This window comes from Acomys russatus, chromosome 17, assembly GCF_903995435.1.
Source record: "Acomys russatus chromosome 17, mAcoRus1.1, whole genome shotgun sequence".
In the NCBI taxonomy this organism is placed as follows: domain Eukaryota; kingdom Metazoa; phylum Chordata; class Mammalia; order Rodentia; family Muridae; genus Acomys; species Acomys russatus.
Window position 1 is genome coordinate 59,995,760 of NC_067153.1, and position 12,743 is coordinate 60,008,502.

The window sequence follows — 12,743 nt, forward strand, 5'->3', positions numbered from 1 at the left end:
ACTGAAGTGCTGGGATTTTTAAAGAAGACACAAGCCACTAGAAACATTAGCAAGCACTAGCAAGTACATGTGTATTGGCTTTGAGAAGCAAGGAGCGCGATGTGGGGGGTTGTTGAAAATGATACTTTGGGGGGGGGGCTCAGAACCAGTGGTCCTTGGCAGTACTTTGGTAGGCATGGGGAAGAGAAGGTACCCCACCTAGTTTGACAGTGTAACCCAATACCACCCTGCGGATTCTCCTGGGAGACTGGGCCGTTTCTTGTTCTGCTTGCATTTGGACCACGTGACCAGTGTCCGTGTTTGCGGTCCACAGCTTCTACTGCACGATCCCTGCCATCCTGGTGCACAACATCATTATCTTCATGAGGTATGTCCTCTGGCCTCTCACCCGCCCCAGCCTTTTGCTATGAGCCTGGGCCACGTGTGTGCTTCCCGCACTGGCTGGTGGCTAAAAGGAGACCCCCTCACCCACCTTGCAGCATGCATAGCCTTGGTGCAGCTAGGTTCCTAGTGAATAGTTAAACATAATGTCCGGCGGGGGGTGGGGTGGGTGGGTGGGTGGGTAGGGAAAGGGGGCACTGGAGAGATGGCTCAGCAGTTAAGAGTGCTCCTTGCTCTTCCAGAGAGCCCAGGCTTGATTCCCAGCACTCACGTGGCAGCTCACATGTCTGTAACTCCAGATCCAGGGGATGCGATGTGTCCTTCTGGCCTCTGTGGGCACCTCGCATACACACAGGCACAGACACACACGCAGGCAAAAACACTTTTAAAATGTAAAAAGAATGCTCTGTATGAAACGGGGTCTAGTTTAACTAAACATGTGGTCCTGCCGGAGTCCTTGAGAATAAATAACAGCCAGCTTCCGCAAGGTGTAAGTACTAATTCTTTGGCCACTTTACTCTCTGGTGACACTGTTATTAGTCTTGGCACTGTGACTGTTAGATGTAAAGATGACAGACTATTACTATTGTACAGACATTTGAACTCTGAGGATTTGAGTGAGGTTTCTCAGCTTTGGCAAGGTCGACATTTTCGGCCAAACGAGTTCTTTGTTGTCACTGACTGTGCACTAGGGATGCTTGGCAGTGGCACCTCTTGTCTCTGCTTGCTGTAGGAAGCCCTTAGCATCCTCTGCCCTACTCCCTTGTAATGACCCAAAGATGCCCGGATGTTGCCAGTAGCACCCCTGTGGGTAAAACTGCTGACGCAGAAGCTCACCTCATGACGTGGCATGTTGGGATAGAAAGGTCCTCAGGGCTTCCTGGTTCTATAACCATGAAGATGGGTGCCTGGGACCCAGGTGGGTAGCACTCCCTCAGTGTGGAAGAAACTGTCCTGTTTATTTCATCTCTTTTTGATTTTTTTCTACTTGCTAGGACTTCTGTGAAGATTTCCTACATTGGCCACATATCCCAGAGCACCTTGGAGACACAACACTATGTGGATTGTGGCACGAATTCCACAGCTGTCTAGAGCCTGCTCTCAGTTCTCCCAGGGTCGCACCTGTAGAAGGAAGCTTAACATCTGTCCCTCCGGCCCAGCGTCCCTCCTTCCGTGCTGCTGACCCCACGCGGTCTAAAGTGGAGGAGGAAGTGGTTCTCTCGACCCACAGAAAGCGTCCTTCCCAGCACTTTGTGTTTTCCTGGAACCAGCAAAATCACTGCCCAGTGCCTAGTCCGTGCCTAGCATACAGTCAGCCCCCACCTACAGCTGGAAGGACCACATCCAGGCATTTTGGCTGTTCTTGAGTCGTTATACGTAGAGATGAACCAGGGTTCTAGGTTTTCGGACCAGAGTTACATGAGGGTAGGATGCTAGTGTGTCTGCGGATGTGCAGTGCCAGTGTGCACAGGAGCACCAAGGGGAGGAGCGTCCAGAATGTCTGTGAGGAGCCTGCGGTGGCTGCATTTGTTTCGGAGTTCCCTAATACCCAGCAGCTTTTTCAGAAAGGTTTTGGTATTTTCTTTCCCCATACAAAATTATTTACAGCCCCCCTCCACCCCTCAGGGGTCTGTCGAAGGGTTTGATGTACCTTCCATCCACTGGCTGGACATGGAGTGGGGATTTGATAGAGAAAATAAACCGTTTTGATTGATTGGCCCTGTCTCTGATTGCCTGGATGCCTTTGTAGGCACCTGTGAGAGAAACTCAGAAATGTTGCTTCCTAAGGGAGACACTGGCAAGGTGTTTTGAGGGAAGGAAAGAGAATGTGCCCCACTGTGTGCCGCTCCCTCCCCCAGCACCTCCAGAGCAGCCTTGCAGGTAAGTGTGTGCCTGGCAGCAGGTAGCACCTCCAGATCAGAGCACACAGTGCCCTCTGGAGGTTGGAAAGAGATGCCTGAGAAGGAATCTTCTGCTGCTTCTGGGAGGAGAGGGAACTCCTCAGGCCTAACAAGAGGTTTGAGGTTTCTTCAGCTTGTCTATTCTGACCGGAAGTGGTCAGGTCCAGAGCTCAGCTGAGACAGCCCAGTGCACGCCAGCTAAGCTAAGGAGTGAGTGACGACATGACTTCATACCACAGAAGACTGTCCCTGTCCTGGCTGCGTTTTCACTATTTGCCTAATTACCTTCACCTTTTGAATCATCAAACTAACCTATCATAGCTGGTTCGCTGATTGGATCATGATTGTGGCCGTTGCCTCGGTAGCATCTGTTGCTTGATGTTACTGGAAAAGCCAGCTGATACCAAGCAAGAGCAATTGGAGCTTTTAAACATGCACAGGTGGGCTACCAAGAAGAGACTTGATACCCTATGAGCATATACAGAGAGAAGAGGTCCCCCTCAGTCACAGTCATAGGGGAGGGGAGTAAGGGGAATATGGGAGGGAGGGAGGAATGGGAGGATACAAGGGATGGGATAACAATTGAGATGTAATATGAATAAATTAATATAATATATTTTTAAAAAACAAAAACAAAACAAAACAAAAAAACACGCAGAGGTGATGCTGGTCTCCCAAAGCTGTGAATCCTCACACCTATTCATATCCTTAGCTTCCTAGCTGCACTTTTGGATTCCCTGCATGGTTTAGCATGGTGTCTGCCAAGTGTGTGTGTGTTTGTGTGTGTGAACATGTATGTGCACACATGTGTTCGTGCATGTGGAGGCCACAGGCCAACCTCAGGTGGTACTGTTCCTCAGGCCCCTTCTTTGTCTTCTCACTAACTTGTTGCTCATGACGCGAGCAGGCTGGATGGCCCGCGGACCCTGGATCTGCCTGTCTCCTCCAGCACTGCTATGCCTGGTTTTTGTTATTTTTTATTTTATGTGCCTGTGTATTTTGCCTGCCAGCACATGCATGTAGGTGCCGGGGAGGGTGTCCTACAACTGGAGTCACAGATGGTTGTGAGCTGCTATGTGGGCGCTGGGACTTGAAGCCACCTAGGTCCTCCAGAAGAGCAGCCAGGCGAGCCTTCTTTGCAGCCTGTTGGCTTCTGTGGGGTGAAGTGTTTGCCCTTGCAGGCCAAGCACCTTGCTTCTCTGTAGTTCTGCCTGCACTGTCCTCTCTCTTAACCTCACACTGCTGATGCCAGCCACCTGACTGAAGACCCACAACATACAGAAATCTTCATTCACTTGTTTGTCCTCACAGTCCCTAAAGTGTTGAGGACCACTATATGCATGGATTGCCAATTCTGATAGATTTTTTTTTCAGCCATAGGTAGGAATTTCTAACCATCACAAGTCATTTATGCTCATCAGGCCCCACCTAAGCCACAGTTTATGTCCAGGAGTCATTCTGCCCTTCTAGCCGCCCCCGTCCCCCCTGCTCCGCTCCCCTGCATCCCCCCATGCCCCCCAAGGATCTTCCAGGTCTCTGTCAACTACCCTGGGGATTCTAGCCAGAAGTATGTACCAGACCATTAAAGGAATCTGCCTGTTTAGCAACAGTTCTGCATAAATCAGCAAGGCACAGGTGGTTTCCTCTGAGCCGAATAATCTTTTTCTTTATAAATGAAATTTTTCGTTACCTTGAAGATACCGTGTTCCTTTGGTTATTTAGAGGGGATGCTCTTGCAGGAAGTGTCCAGGGATTTGCTGAGCAACCCAGGAACTTGAAAGTAACTCTTGGCCAGAGCATGGACCACTGGCTCCTAATCCAAAGTCTTTTAATGGCTGAAGTTTCCAAAGAAAAGAATTGCAAGATGGAAAAATACCCTGATGGAGCCCTGGTTGACCTCTCTGCCCAGTCCTGCCGCGTCTGATGCATTGTTCTGTCTGGAGAGACCTCCTGCTTGCGGGGGGTGGGGTGGGGGGCGTTGGTTGGGGGGAGTGAGGGTGGAAGGGGGCAGGGTTTAGGAGGTGGGGGGTGAGCTTAGGAATCCAGGTCTTAATACTAACCCCGCTTGTCTTTACCTTCCTCAATATTGAACAAGAGGCCAAGCAGTGCCTTTGGCCTTTGACCTTTGACCTTTGGTTCTCACTCCGCTCCCCCCCCCCCCCTTTAGTCCCACTTGCTGCTCCTCTCCATTCCCTGAGAAGCAGTTGCAATTCTGTCTAGGTTTTCCTGGGACAAGTTTCACAAGCAGCCAGCCCCTGGGGAGCCTCGCCCCTCGCCATCACTAGCTCTCCATAGACGGAGGTTGCTTATTTCCCTCATGAAATAGCATAATTATGTGGAAAGGTGTGCATGGCACTGGGACTCAAACCCAGGGGCTTGCGCATGCTGGAGCAGCCCTGTGCCCAGAGCCACGCTCCCAGGACTAATCATGTGTTTATAAACACCACATAGTTTTACTTCCTCGGCAGCCATGAGCCAGCCCCAGGACTAGCGCTTCACTCGATTAATTTTATACCACAACTTGAATATTAATGCAAATAATTTCTCTAATTTCTTTTTTAATTTTTTATTTCCTCAAAAGAAAAGATTCCAACTGTAAAGGAAGGGAGCAAGATGGGGAAAGGGTCAGAGAAAAGCATGATGCCTTGTTTATGAGGTGTACCAGGCATCTTTTGAAGTTTGTTTTACAGAGTCCAGCTGACATGGGATTTCTCTCCTGCTTGCTTTACAGGTTATCATCATTGCATCCCTCTAGTGGGGAAAGGAACAGCATGCTCATGGTCTCTCTCTCTCTCTCTCTCTCTCTCTCTCTCTCTCACACACACACACACACACACACACACACACACACACACACACACCTGAGGCATTGGAAAGCCAGGGCTACCTGGCTAAGGGGAAAGGGAAGGCTTTCCATTGCTCCTGCAGAATTTGGAGAAGGTCCATAGAAGCTTTGAACACAGGTCAAGGGAAAGAAGAATGTGGACAGGCAAGGGGAGGAAGGGGTGGAGCCTGCGCTTTCCCATCTCCTTGACTCAGAAGCTTATGGGATGGCACACATAGACATCCAGATTGCTTGTGTCCGTGACCCCTGGGGATTTGCTTTCCTGCCCTTTGTTCTCTCTTCTCACCATGCTTTCCGCAAGGAGTGTCTCCTATCTCTCCCACCCAGCAGGATGTGTACACACACACACACACACACACACACACACACACACACACCGTGCCTTTCTCCATGGTTACTGTCATGAGCATGGTCATCCCTCTGGTTCCTCCGACTTCCTGAACAGTGGATCTGAAGGTTGGATGTAGTGTCCCTCAAAGGTGTCTGTTGAGGCATGGCCCCCAGGGTAATGCTCTTAGGTGGTGGAACCTTGGAAAGTAGAGACTAGTGGTGGTCCTGGGGTCACGGGGACAGACTCTCAGAAGGGTCTGCAGGACCCTGGTCTCTTTCTCTTCCTCTGCTCCCGGGCTTGCGGCATAAGCAATGGGTTTGACTTATGCTCCTGCTATGGGTGACGGTGACATGCTGCCTTCAGCTGAGGTCCAGTTCAATAGACTACCCAATTTCATAATGAAATCCAACAAAAGAGCCGCTTTTGAGGCTACTCTATATTAGCTTATCACTTGGAACCTCCAAAAACTGTGAACCAGAATAAACTTGTTTTACTTACTAGGTAACTTGTTTCAGTAGCATGAGGCTAACCAAGACAGCTTGGTTTCTGGTCCCAAGTCACTACTGGATTTGACAAAGTGCCAACGTTTACAAAAGAGGCAGGCCGTGTGTGTGTGTGTGTGTGTGTGTGTGTGTGTGTGTGTGTGTGTGTGTATGTGTGTGTGTACATATGTGTGTGTATGTACATATGTGTGTGTGTATGTACATATGTGTGTGTGTACGTGTGTGTGTGTACATATGTGTGTGTGTGTGTACATATGTGTGTGTGTGTGTACGTGTGTGTGTGTGTGTGTGTGTGTGTGTGTGTGTGTGTGTGTGGTCACTAAGCCAGGCATTGTGGCTTCAGCATCCTGGATTGAAAGGTCAACAGACAGTCCTGAGACCACATTGGAGCACGCCTACAGGATCAAGGACACATAAAAACAAACAGAACAACAAAACACAAGTCACTGTACTCCTTTCCAATAATTTTTTGGTTTTTAATATCAATTGATGTTTTAAAAAATACAGAGGTGTTTGACACAGAATAGCACCATTGTGTAGGACACAGAGTTCCTGCGACCAGCATCTGTAGGGGGTCCTCTGGCTGGGCTGGGAGCAGTCACTCAGGGGGCGTTTGACACACACCAGTTAGTTTCCTGCCTCTGCCTTGACCCAAAGGTCTTACAGGAAGACAATAAATAAATAGAACACCGAGATTTTTATTTTGCAGTCTGCCCAGTTGAGGTCTCTTAGAAACAGGAGAATAGTCCGAACTGTGAGGGTGGGAATGAGCGGCCATCAGGTCAGGTCAGCCGTTCAGTGATGATCCTAGAGTGACTGGGGTTGGAAAGTACTTGGGTCCTTTGGGTTCGCAATGGATTGTGTTGTTTTTGGGGTTCGGGGGGTCTTACAAGAAGCAGACAGGCCCTATGTCCACACCAAATTCCTGTTCAGGCCCTCCTATGTCCATGGGTGCAATGTCAACAATGGGCAGGCGTGACGTCTTCTGGGACCGGTACTCGATGACAGTCTTGCCCCACTTACCAGTGTGTTTCTAGGGAGAAAGGGGGGAGATGCTATTCAGTTGATGTCTTACAACAAGGGCCAGTTTTCCAGGACCCCCAAACTAAGCAGCCACAAAACGGGAACTATACACGGTGGCTCACTAGGCTTTGTCTTGGCTTGCCCAAGTCCTCTCCTCATCAATTATTTCCCTAATGGCAGAGCCCTCCTCTATTTCCCTCTTATCCCATCTCCATAAAGGGCTCCCCACCTGTGATAACCTCTTATTATAGATAAGCTCATAAGCTTTATATGAATACTTCCGTAAGAGCCAGCGAGCATGCCTGTATTTCCTCTAAGTAAGGATGTGGGCAAGCCAATACCAATATATGCCCCCCCCCACCTGTCATTCATCTCATTTCCTCACAGACCCCCTTGACTCAAGCTTCTGGTGAATCCTATCACTCTGGGAGCATGACACTTGTCATAGCCCCACCTCAGCCCCACTCACCGTGCAGCCATCCTTCAGGGCAGTGTACGTGAACCTGCTGTTGCCCTCAGCCCTCATCTCTACATCGTTGGAACCCTGGATGAGCAAGGCCTTCTTGAGATTGCCAGCTGCTTCGTCCAGGTAGGCGACGCTGTTCTTGCAGTGGTAAGTAATGTTCTGGGAGCCCTCAGTGGACAGTAGACGAAGGAAGGTCATCTGGACGTTAGCAGTGTTGGGAGCCAGGTTGCCATCCCCGTAGCTGAACTGTAGGCAGAGGGGCCAGGGTATGAGATCCAAGGGCTGGCACTTGGTAGCATCAGAGGCTAATGGTGCCTCCAACTGTTAGGGGCTCGGAGCATCTGTCAGCGGGTGTGGAACAAGCTCAGAGGACATCTTCTCTAGCTCTAATGGAGAAGATACTTTTTCCTCTTTCCTTTTTCTAAAGCCCGAAGGATCATGGGTAGAGAATGTGGGGAAGGGGGCTAAAAGCAGATGTGAGGGACCAGCTGGGCCTAGAGCACCCAGGCACTCACGTGGAAGCCACCATTCATAGTCTCTCCAAACCAGACGTGCTTCTTCTCCTTGCTCTTGCTGCTCCACCAGTTCTTCCGAGGCACGCTCGCTGGATTGGGGTAGACACAAGTCTCGCCTGTCTCCATGTTGCAGAAAACTTTCATAGCGTCCAAAGTGCAGCCCTGGTTGGGGTCAATCCAGTAGTCTCCTGCAGGGGAAAGAGACAGCGTCCATCAGACTCATACTCAAACCTGAGGGGCAGGCCGGCTGTTTAGAGGCAGAGAGCCTATTGGGAAACTAGGTCCAGGGGGATTTACATGTGGCTTACACGGAGTCCGATAGAAGGACAAGTGGACAAAAAAAAAAAAAAAAAAAAAAAAAAAAAAAAAAAAAAAATCTGCATGAGAGAACTAATGCTGAGGAGGAGGGGTGTAGGCAAGGAAAAAGGGCAGAGGAGAGCTTGTCTGCTGGATCCGCCCTGCAGTCACTTCTGTCATGGTCATTCACCAGAACCTTCCAGGTCTGATTCTGCCCTGCCCTGAGGTACAGTGGGGTTTGTGTGCCTGGCTGCTGAAGGTAGCCACATGGGTGGGATGACTCCCATCTCTCTGGAGGCATGTACTTCAGGCTCACCGCTCTTCCACTCTGGGTGGCAGAGTTTCAGGTCTTGGCAGGTGCGAGCAGGATTCTTGCGGGAGCCATCGGGGCTTCGGATGCTCTCGATCTGGTTATTCAGTGACTTGAGTGTGGCATCCACTTCAACGTCGTGCTGTCTCAGGGTACTGGATGCCTCATCTGCCCGCATGTACTGCAGGGGATCAGGGCCCTTCTCTCTCTGGCCTAAGCCAGCAAAGGCTGACATGTCAATGCCAGGACCAGGAGGACCTGGAGGGCCAGGGGGACCAGGATTTCCAGGAGGACCCTGCAATAGGAAATAGAGATGTCAGTCAGGAAGCATGGGGATGAGACCCCCCCACCCCCCGCTCCATCTGCTGGAAGTATCTCAGTGCATCCTCTTCCTATTCCTGTGGCGGGGACCAAGAAAACCACAGCATCTTCCCCACTTCCTCCCTGACCCTTCTGTTTCTCAGAACCTGTTGTGAGCTCTGTGACCCCCCCCCCAAAGGGCCCTCAGCCTATAGGATGGTGTATTCTAAGCACCTATAACATGCCAGGAACACTTGGGATGCCAGGGAGGGGTCAGGAGACTTACAGCAGGGCCAGTTTCGCCAGAACGTCCACGGGGACCTGGAGGTCCGATGGGGCCAGGGATTCCATTAGAGCCATCTTTGCCAGAGGGACCAACGGGGCCAGGTGGACCCTGAAGGCCGAGAGAGAGGAGATGGTGAGAAAACAGTGTCTGTCGCAGGGGCAGCTGCAGAGCAGCTACAGCTCTAAGAGATGGCTGTCATGGTGGTGCTAGTCACGCCACTCCGCCTCCAACTCTCCACATTGCTCGGCCATACTCTCTAAATCCATCTCCGCTTGGCCAAGGACCCACAGATTGGTTCTATGTCTCTATGAACCTCCTAAGTCATGTTTACAACATTATTTTTTCATCAGGTTTGTCTTCCAGCCACCGTAACCTCAGATGCTTATGTCTATAGTCACTGCAAGAAAGTCCTCCTTTTCTCAGGGTACCTCCTGAGTGAGGACCGCTAAGCCCGAGGCTCCTTGCAGAAGCAATGCTTACCCCCATCCATCCCCTGGATGAGGCCTTGGCCCACCCGGCAGAAAAGCTCACTCCATCCCCCTAAACCATCTATCTCACTTACTCTAGGGCCAGAAGGACCAGCAGGGCCAGAAGCACCCTGATCTCCGGAAGGACCCTGTGGAAAAGAAGAAAATAGTAGAGGTCAACACAGTTGGGTATAGAAATACATCTCCTTCGAATGGGAGGCAAACACACACCCCTTTGCCCCTCCTCCTCCTCCTACTCTTCTACCTGCTAAGAGAACCCAGGGGCTTTGAAGAAAGGCCCCAAGCTTTTTGGGTAGCAAGGGAAGGCCCGTGGGCCTGAAAAGTGGGAGGTCTTTCTTGGGCAGCCTTCTCGTAGAAAATTCAGTGACACCCACCGGAGGGCCAGGCAGACCCTGCAGACCAGTGAAACCTCGGTGTCCCTTCAGTCCCCTCTCGCCAGGCTCTCCAGATTCTCCTTTGTCACCTCGGGGGCCCTGCGGACCCTATGAACAAGAAACACACCGATTTGGTCAAGTGTGGTCCAATATGTGTCTCATCTGAGACCCGGTGGCCCCCTTCTCTGAGGGGGACAGTGCAGGATGCTCCAATACTTACTGGGATTCCACGGGCTCCAGCAGGTCCCGAGGGGCCCATAGGACCTTGTGCACCCTGTGAGGAGAGAGAGCGAGAACAGCATCAGGGAGCAGTCAGGGCAGGAAGTCACTCTCCAAATCCATGGGCTACCTCCAGATGCTCAAAACAGGGAAAACAAACATTGAACACCCCCCTGACACTTGGTCACCCTCTTCATCGCGCCACCTCAGAGCTCAGGGTACTCACAGACTCTCCTCGGTCCCCTTGTTTGCCAGTTGGGCCAGCAGGGCCAGGGGAACCTGGGGGCCCAGGAGCTCCAGGGGCGCCCAGTGCGCCTGTCTCACCACGATCACCCTACAGAAACAAAGTATCAGATTCAGCAAAGAACATCCCAGAAGAAGTGAGGAGAGAACCGTTGTTACACAATGCAGTCCCGTGACCCTCCACCCCCACCCCCATGCCAGAACAGACACCAGTCACTCACCTTGACTCCAGCTGCACCATCTCTGCCAGGGGGTCCATCAGCACCAGGGCTGCCCTGGACACGGGACAAGAGGATTCACTTAGAGCCACCACTCTCTATTTGCTCTCTCACTCCGGTCTGAAGTGTAGAGCTGTTCACTTCCGCCCAACTGAGACTTCAGGGCTAACACATCCTCTGAGCTTCCACCCACCCAGTCCTGGTCTCTCTCTGCATCCTTCCCTCAAGATCCTCCCTCCAAACCAAGGTCTTGGGCTCACCTCTCGTCCAGGTTCACCTGCAGGCCCTGTCAGGCCAGGAGGCCCCACAGGACCAGGAGGACCTCTGTCTCCAGATGCACCAGGTGCCCCCTGCTTGCCAGGCTCACCCTGAAGGGATTTAGACAAGGGCCATGATGTTAAGCATGCCTGCCAGGGCTCCACCCCCTTCTTCAGTGGATACAGCAAAGGGATGTTTCCAAGGGTGCTGAGGGTACCGAGGGAAGGAAGGCTTAGGGTACCGCTGCAGCCAAAGCACTTGGCTAAAAGCTCTGAGCCTGAGCCAGGCTTGGCCTAGCAAGGATGAAGGATAAAGTGTCCTCCACTCACCGATGGGCCAGGAAGGCCAGGGAATCCTCTTTCACCACGCTGTCCAGGCAGACCAACAATGCCCCTTTGACCAGCCAGCCCCTGGGGACCTGGGGGACCATCAGAGCCCTAGGAGGAGAAGAAAAGAGCTGACACGGAGGTTTGGCCTGGCTGTGACTCTTCCCACCTGCCTTGTCCATCCTATACAGCTCCCTTCCCACATCTCCTACAGCCCCGCGCCTTCCTCCCGGTGTTCAGAGGGGCCCATGGGCCTGGTGGGACACTTACAGAAGGACCATCATTTCCAGGCTCGCCTTTATCACCGGGAGCTCCAGCAGGACCTTGAAGTCCAGGGTCACCAGCTCTGCCAGGGGGACCAGTGTCTCCTCGAGCACCTTTGGGACCATCTTTTCCAGCAGGACCAGGGGGGCCAGCAGGTCCAGGGTTACCCTAGGAGAAGCAAACACGGAGAGTATTTGATAACTTGTCACCCGGCTTCACCCAAGTTACTGAAGCCACTGTAGCCTTGGGGGAGCAAGGCATTGCAAACTGCTAGCTCTGTTCTCCTCTCCCTTGTGTGAGAGCCCTGGGGAGCCAGCTGTGGCCCCATCACCCATGCTGTGGCTCTATCACCCGTGCTGTGGCTCCATCACCTATGCTGTGGCTCCATCACCCATGCTATGGCTCCATTACCCATGCTGTGGCTCCATCACCCATGCTTTGCCTTTCCCCACCATGTGGAATTTCTCTTGGTGGCTCGGCTTCCTCCTCTATCATACAGATTCCTCCAGAATCAGCTCCAACCTTGCCCCTCTGATCTGAGCTTTCTGTTCACCCAGTACCTCTTCTTCCACACAGAATTGATGTGTGGAATTTTTCCTCATCTCCTCTCTCACTGAAGCCCCCCCCCCCCAATTATCTGGTCTGGGGCTCATGGGCTTTTTTTTTTTAATAGTGTGTGGATGTAGGTGCATTGAACAACCTTGGAGCCATGTCCCACAGGAAGGGCATCATGCCAACTCTTCGAGCATACCAAGTCTGAGGGTAAAAGCAAGCCATACAGGAAGGCTGGGTGCTCCCCGTTCACTCCCAGCTGACAGTGACCAGTCAGCATGGTAGGTATGAAGAAAAGTCAGGGCCATAGGGAGCTCTTATTGACCCCTATGTTTGGTGGACTGCTCTAGAAGGTTCTGACCCTATCCGGGTCTCCCATGCCAGAAGTAAAGTAGATCTAACCAGGAATGACACTTACGTTCGAGCCTGGGGGTCCAACGCGGCCAGCAGCTCCAGGGAATCCAGTGGCTCCTATGGGCACCGGGAGGGGGGAGGGGGGAAAGAAAGGCCCTGAATACTTCAGGTTCTTAGCAAGGGAGGAGAGTCAAGTTGGCAGGACAGAGAGTATGCCTCAGAGATGGGGAGTCAAGAGAGGGCCGGGGGCTGCAAAGCAGGAAGTGAGTAGCTAGAGGGAAAGGAGGGT

At 51.9% G+C, this 12,743-nt stretch overlaps 2 protein-coding genes across 3 annotated transcripts in view; one reads left to right on the forward strand and one right to left on the reverse strand.

Moving 5' to 3' along the window:
• The window catches only part of LOC127201610 (transmembrane protein 106C), an 83,306-nt gene extending 81,673 nt beyond the window's left edge, over nucleotides 1–1,633 (forward strand). Inside the window, exons 7-8 of one of the 2 annotated variants that reach the window (XM_051160286.1) lie at nucleotides 314–367; nucleotides 1,377–1,633. In XM_051160286.1, coding sequence (XP_051016243.1) covers nucleotides 314–367; nucleotides 1,377–1,473 — 151 coding nt within the window. In that variant the 3' untranslated portion in view covers nucleotides 1,474–1,633. Of the gene's footprint in view, nucleotides 1–313; nucleotides 368–1,376 lie in introns of those variants that run through there. The other variant, XR_007832202.1, reaches the window with a different exon arrangement.
• A 5,186-nt stretch (nucleotides 1,634–6,819) lies between these two features.
• LOC127201616 (collagen alpha-1(II) chain) overlaps nucleotides 6,820–12,743 on the reverse strand; it is a 29,156-nt gene continuing 23,232 nt past the window's right edge. Inside the window, exons 41-54 of the mRNA XM_051160295.1 lie at nucleotides 12,519–12,568; nucleotides 11,555–11,716; nucleotides 11,288–11,395; nucleotides 10,961–11,068; nucleotides 10,704–10,757; nucleotides 10,466–10,573; nucleotides 10,241–10,294; nucleotides 10,021–10,128; nucleotides 9,721–9,774; nucleotides 9,159–9,266; nucleotides 8,579–8,867; nucleotides 7,966–8,153; nucleotides 7,454–7,696; nucleotides 6,820–6,994 (exon numbers count right to left, since the gene is read on the reverse strand). Of these exons, the coding sequence (XP_051016252.1) occupies nucleotides 6,848–6,994; nucleotides 7,454–7,696; nucleotides 7,966–8,153; nucleotides 8,579–8,867; nucleotides 9,159–9,266; nucleotides 9,721–9,774; nucleotides 10,021–10,128; nucleotides 10,241–10,294; nucleotides 10,466–10,573; nucleotides 10,704–10,757; nucleotides 10,961–11,068; nucleotides 11,288–11,395; nucleotides 11,555–11,716; nucleotides 12,519–12,568 (1,781 nt within the window). The 3' untranslated portion in view covers nucleotides 6,820–6,847. The remainder of the gene's footprint in view (nucleotides 6,995–7,453; nucleotides 7,697–7,965; nucleotides 8,154–8,578; nucleotides 8,868–9,158; nucleotides 9,267–9,720; nucleotides 9,775–10,020; nucleotides 10,129–10,240; nucleotides 10,295–10,465; nucleotides 10,574–10,703; nucleotides 10,758–10,960; nucleotides 11,069–11,287; nucleotides 11,396–11,554; nucleotides 11,717–12,518; nucleotides 12,569–12,743) is intronic.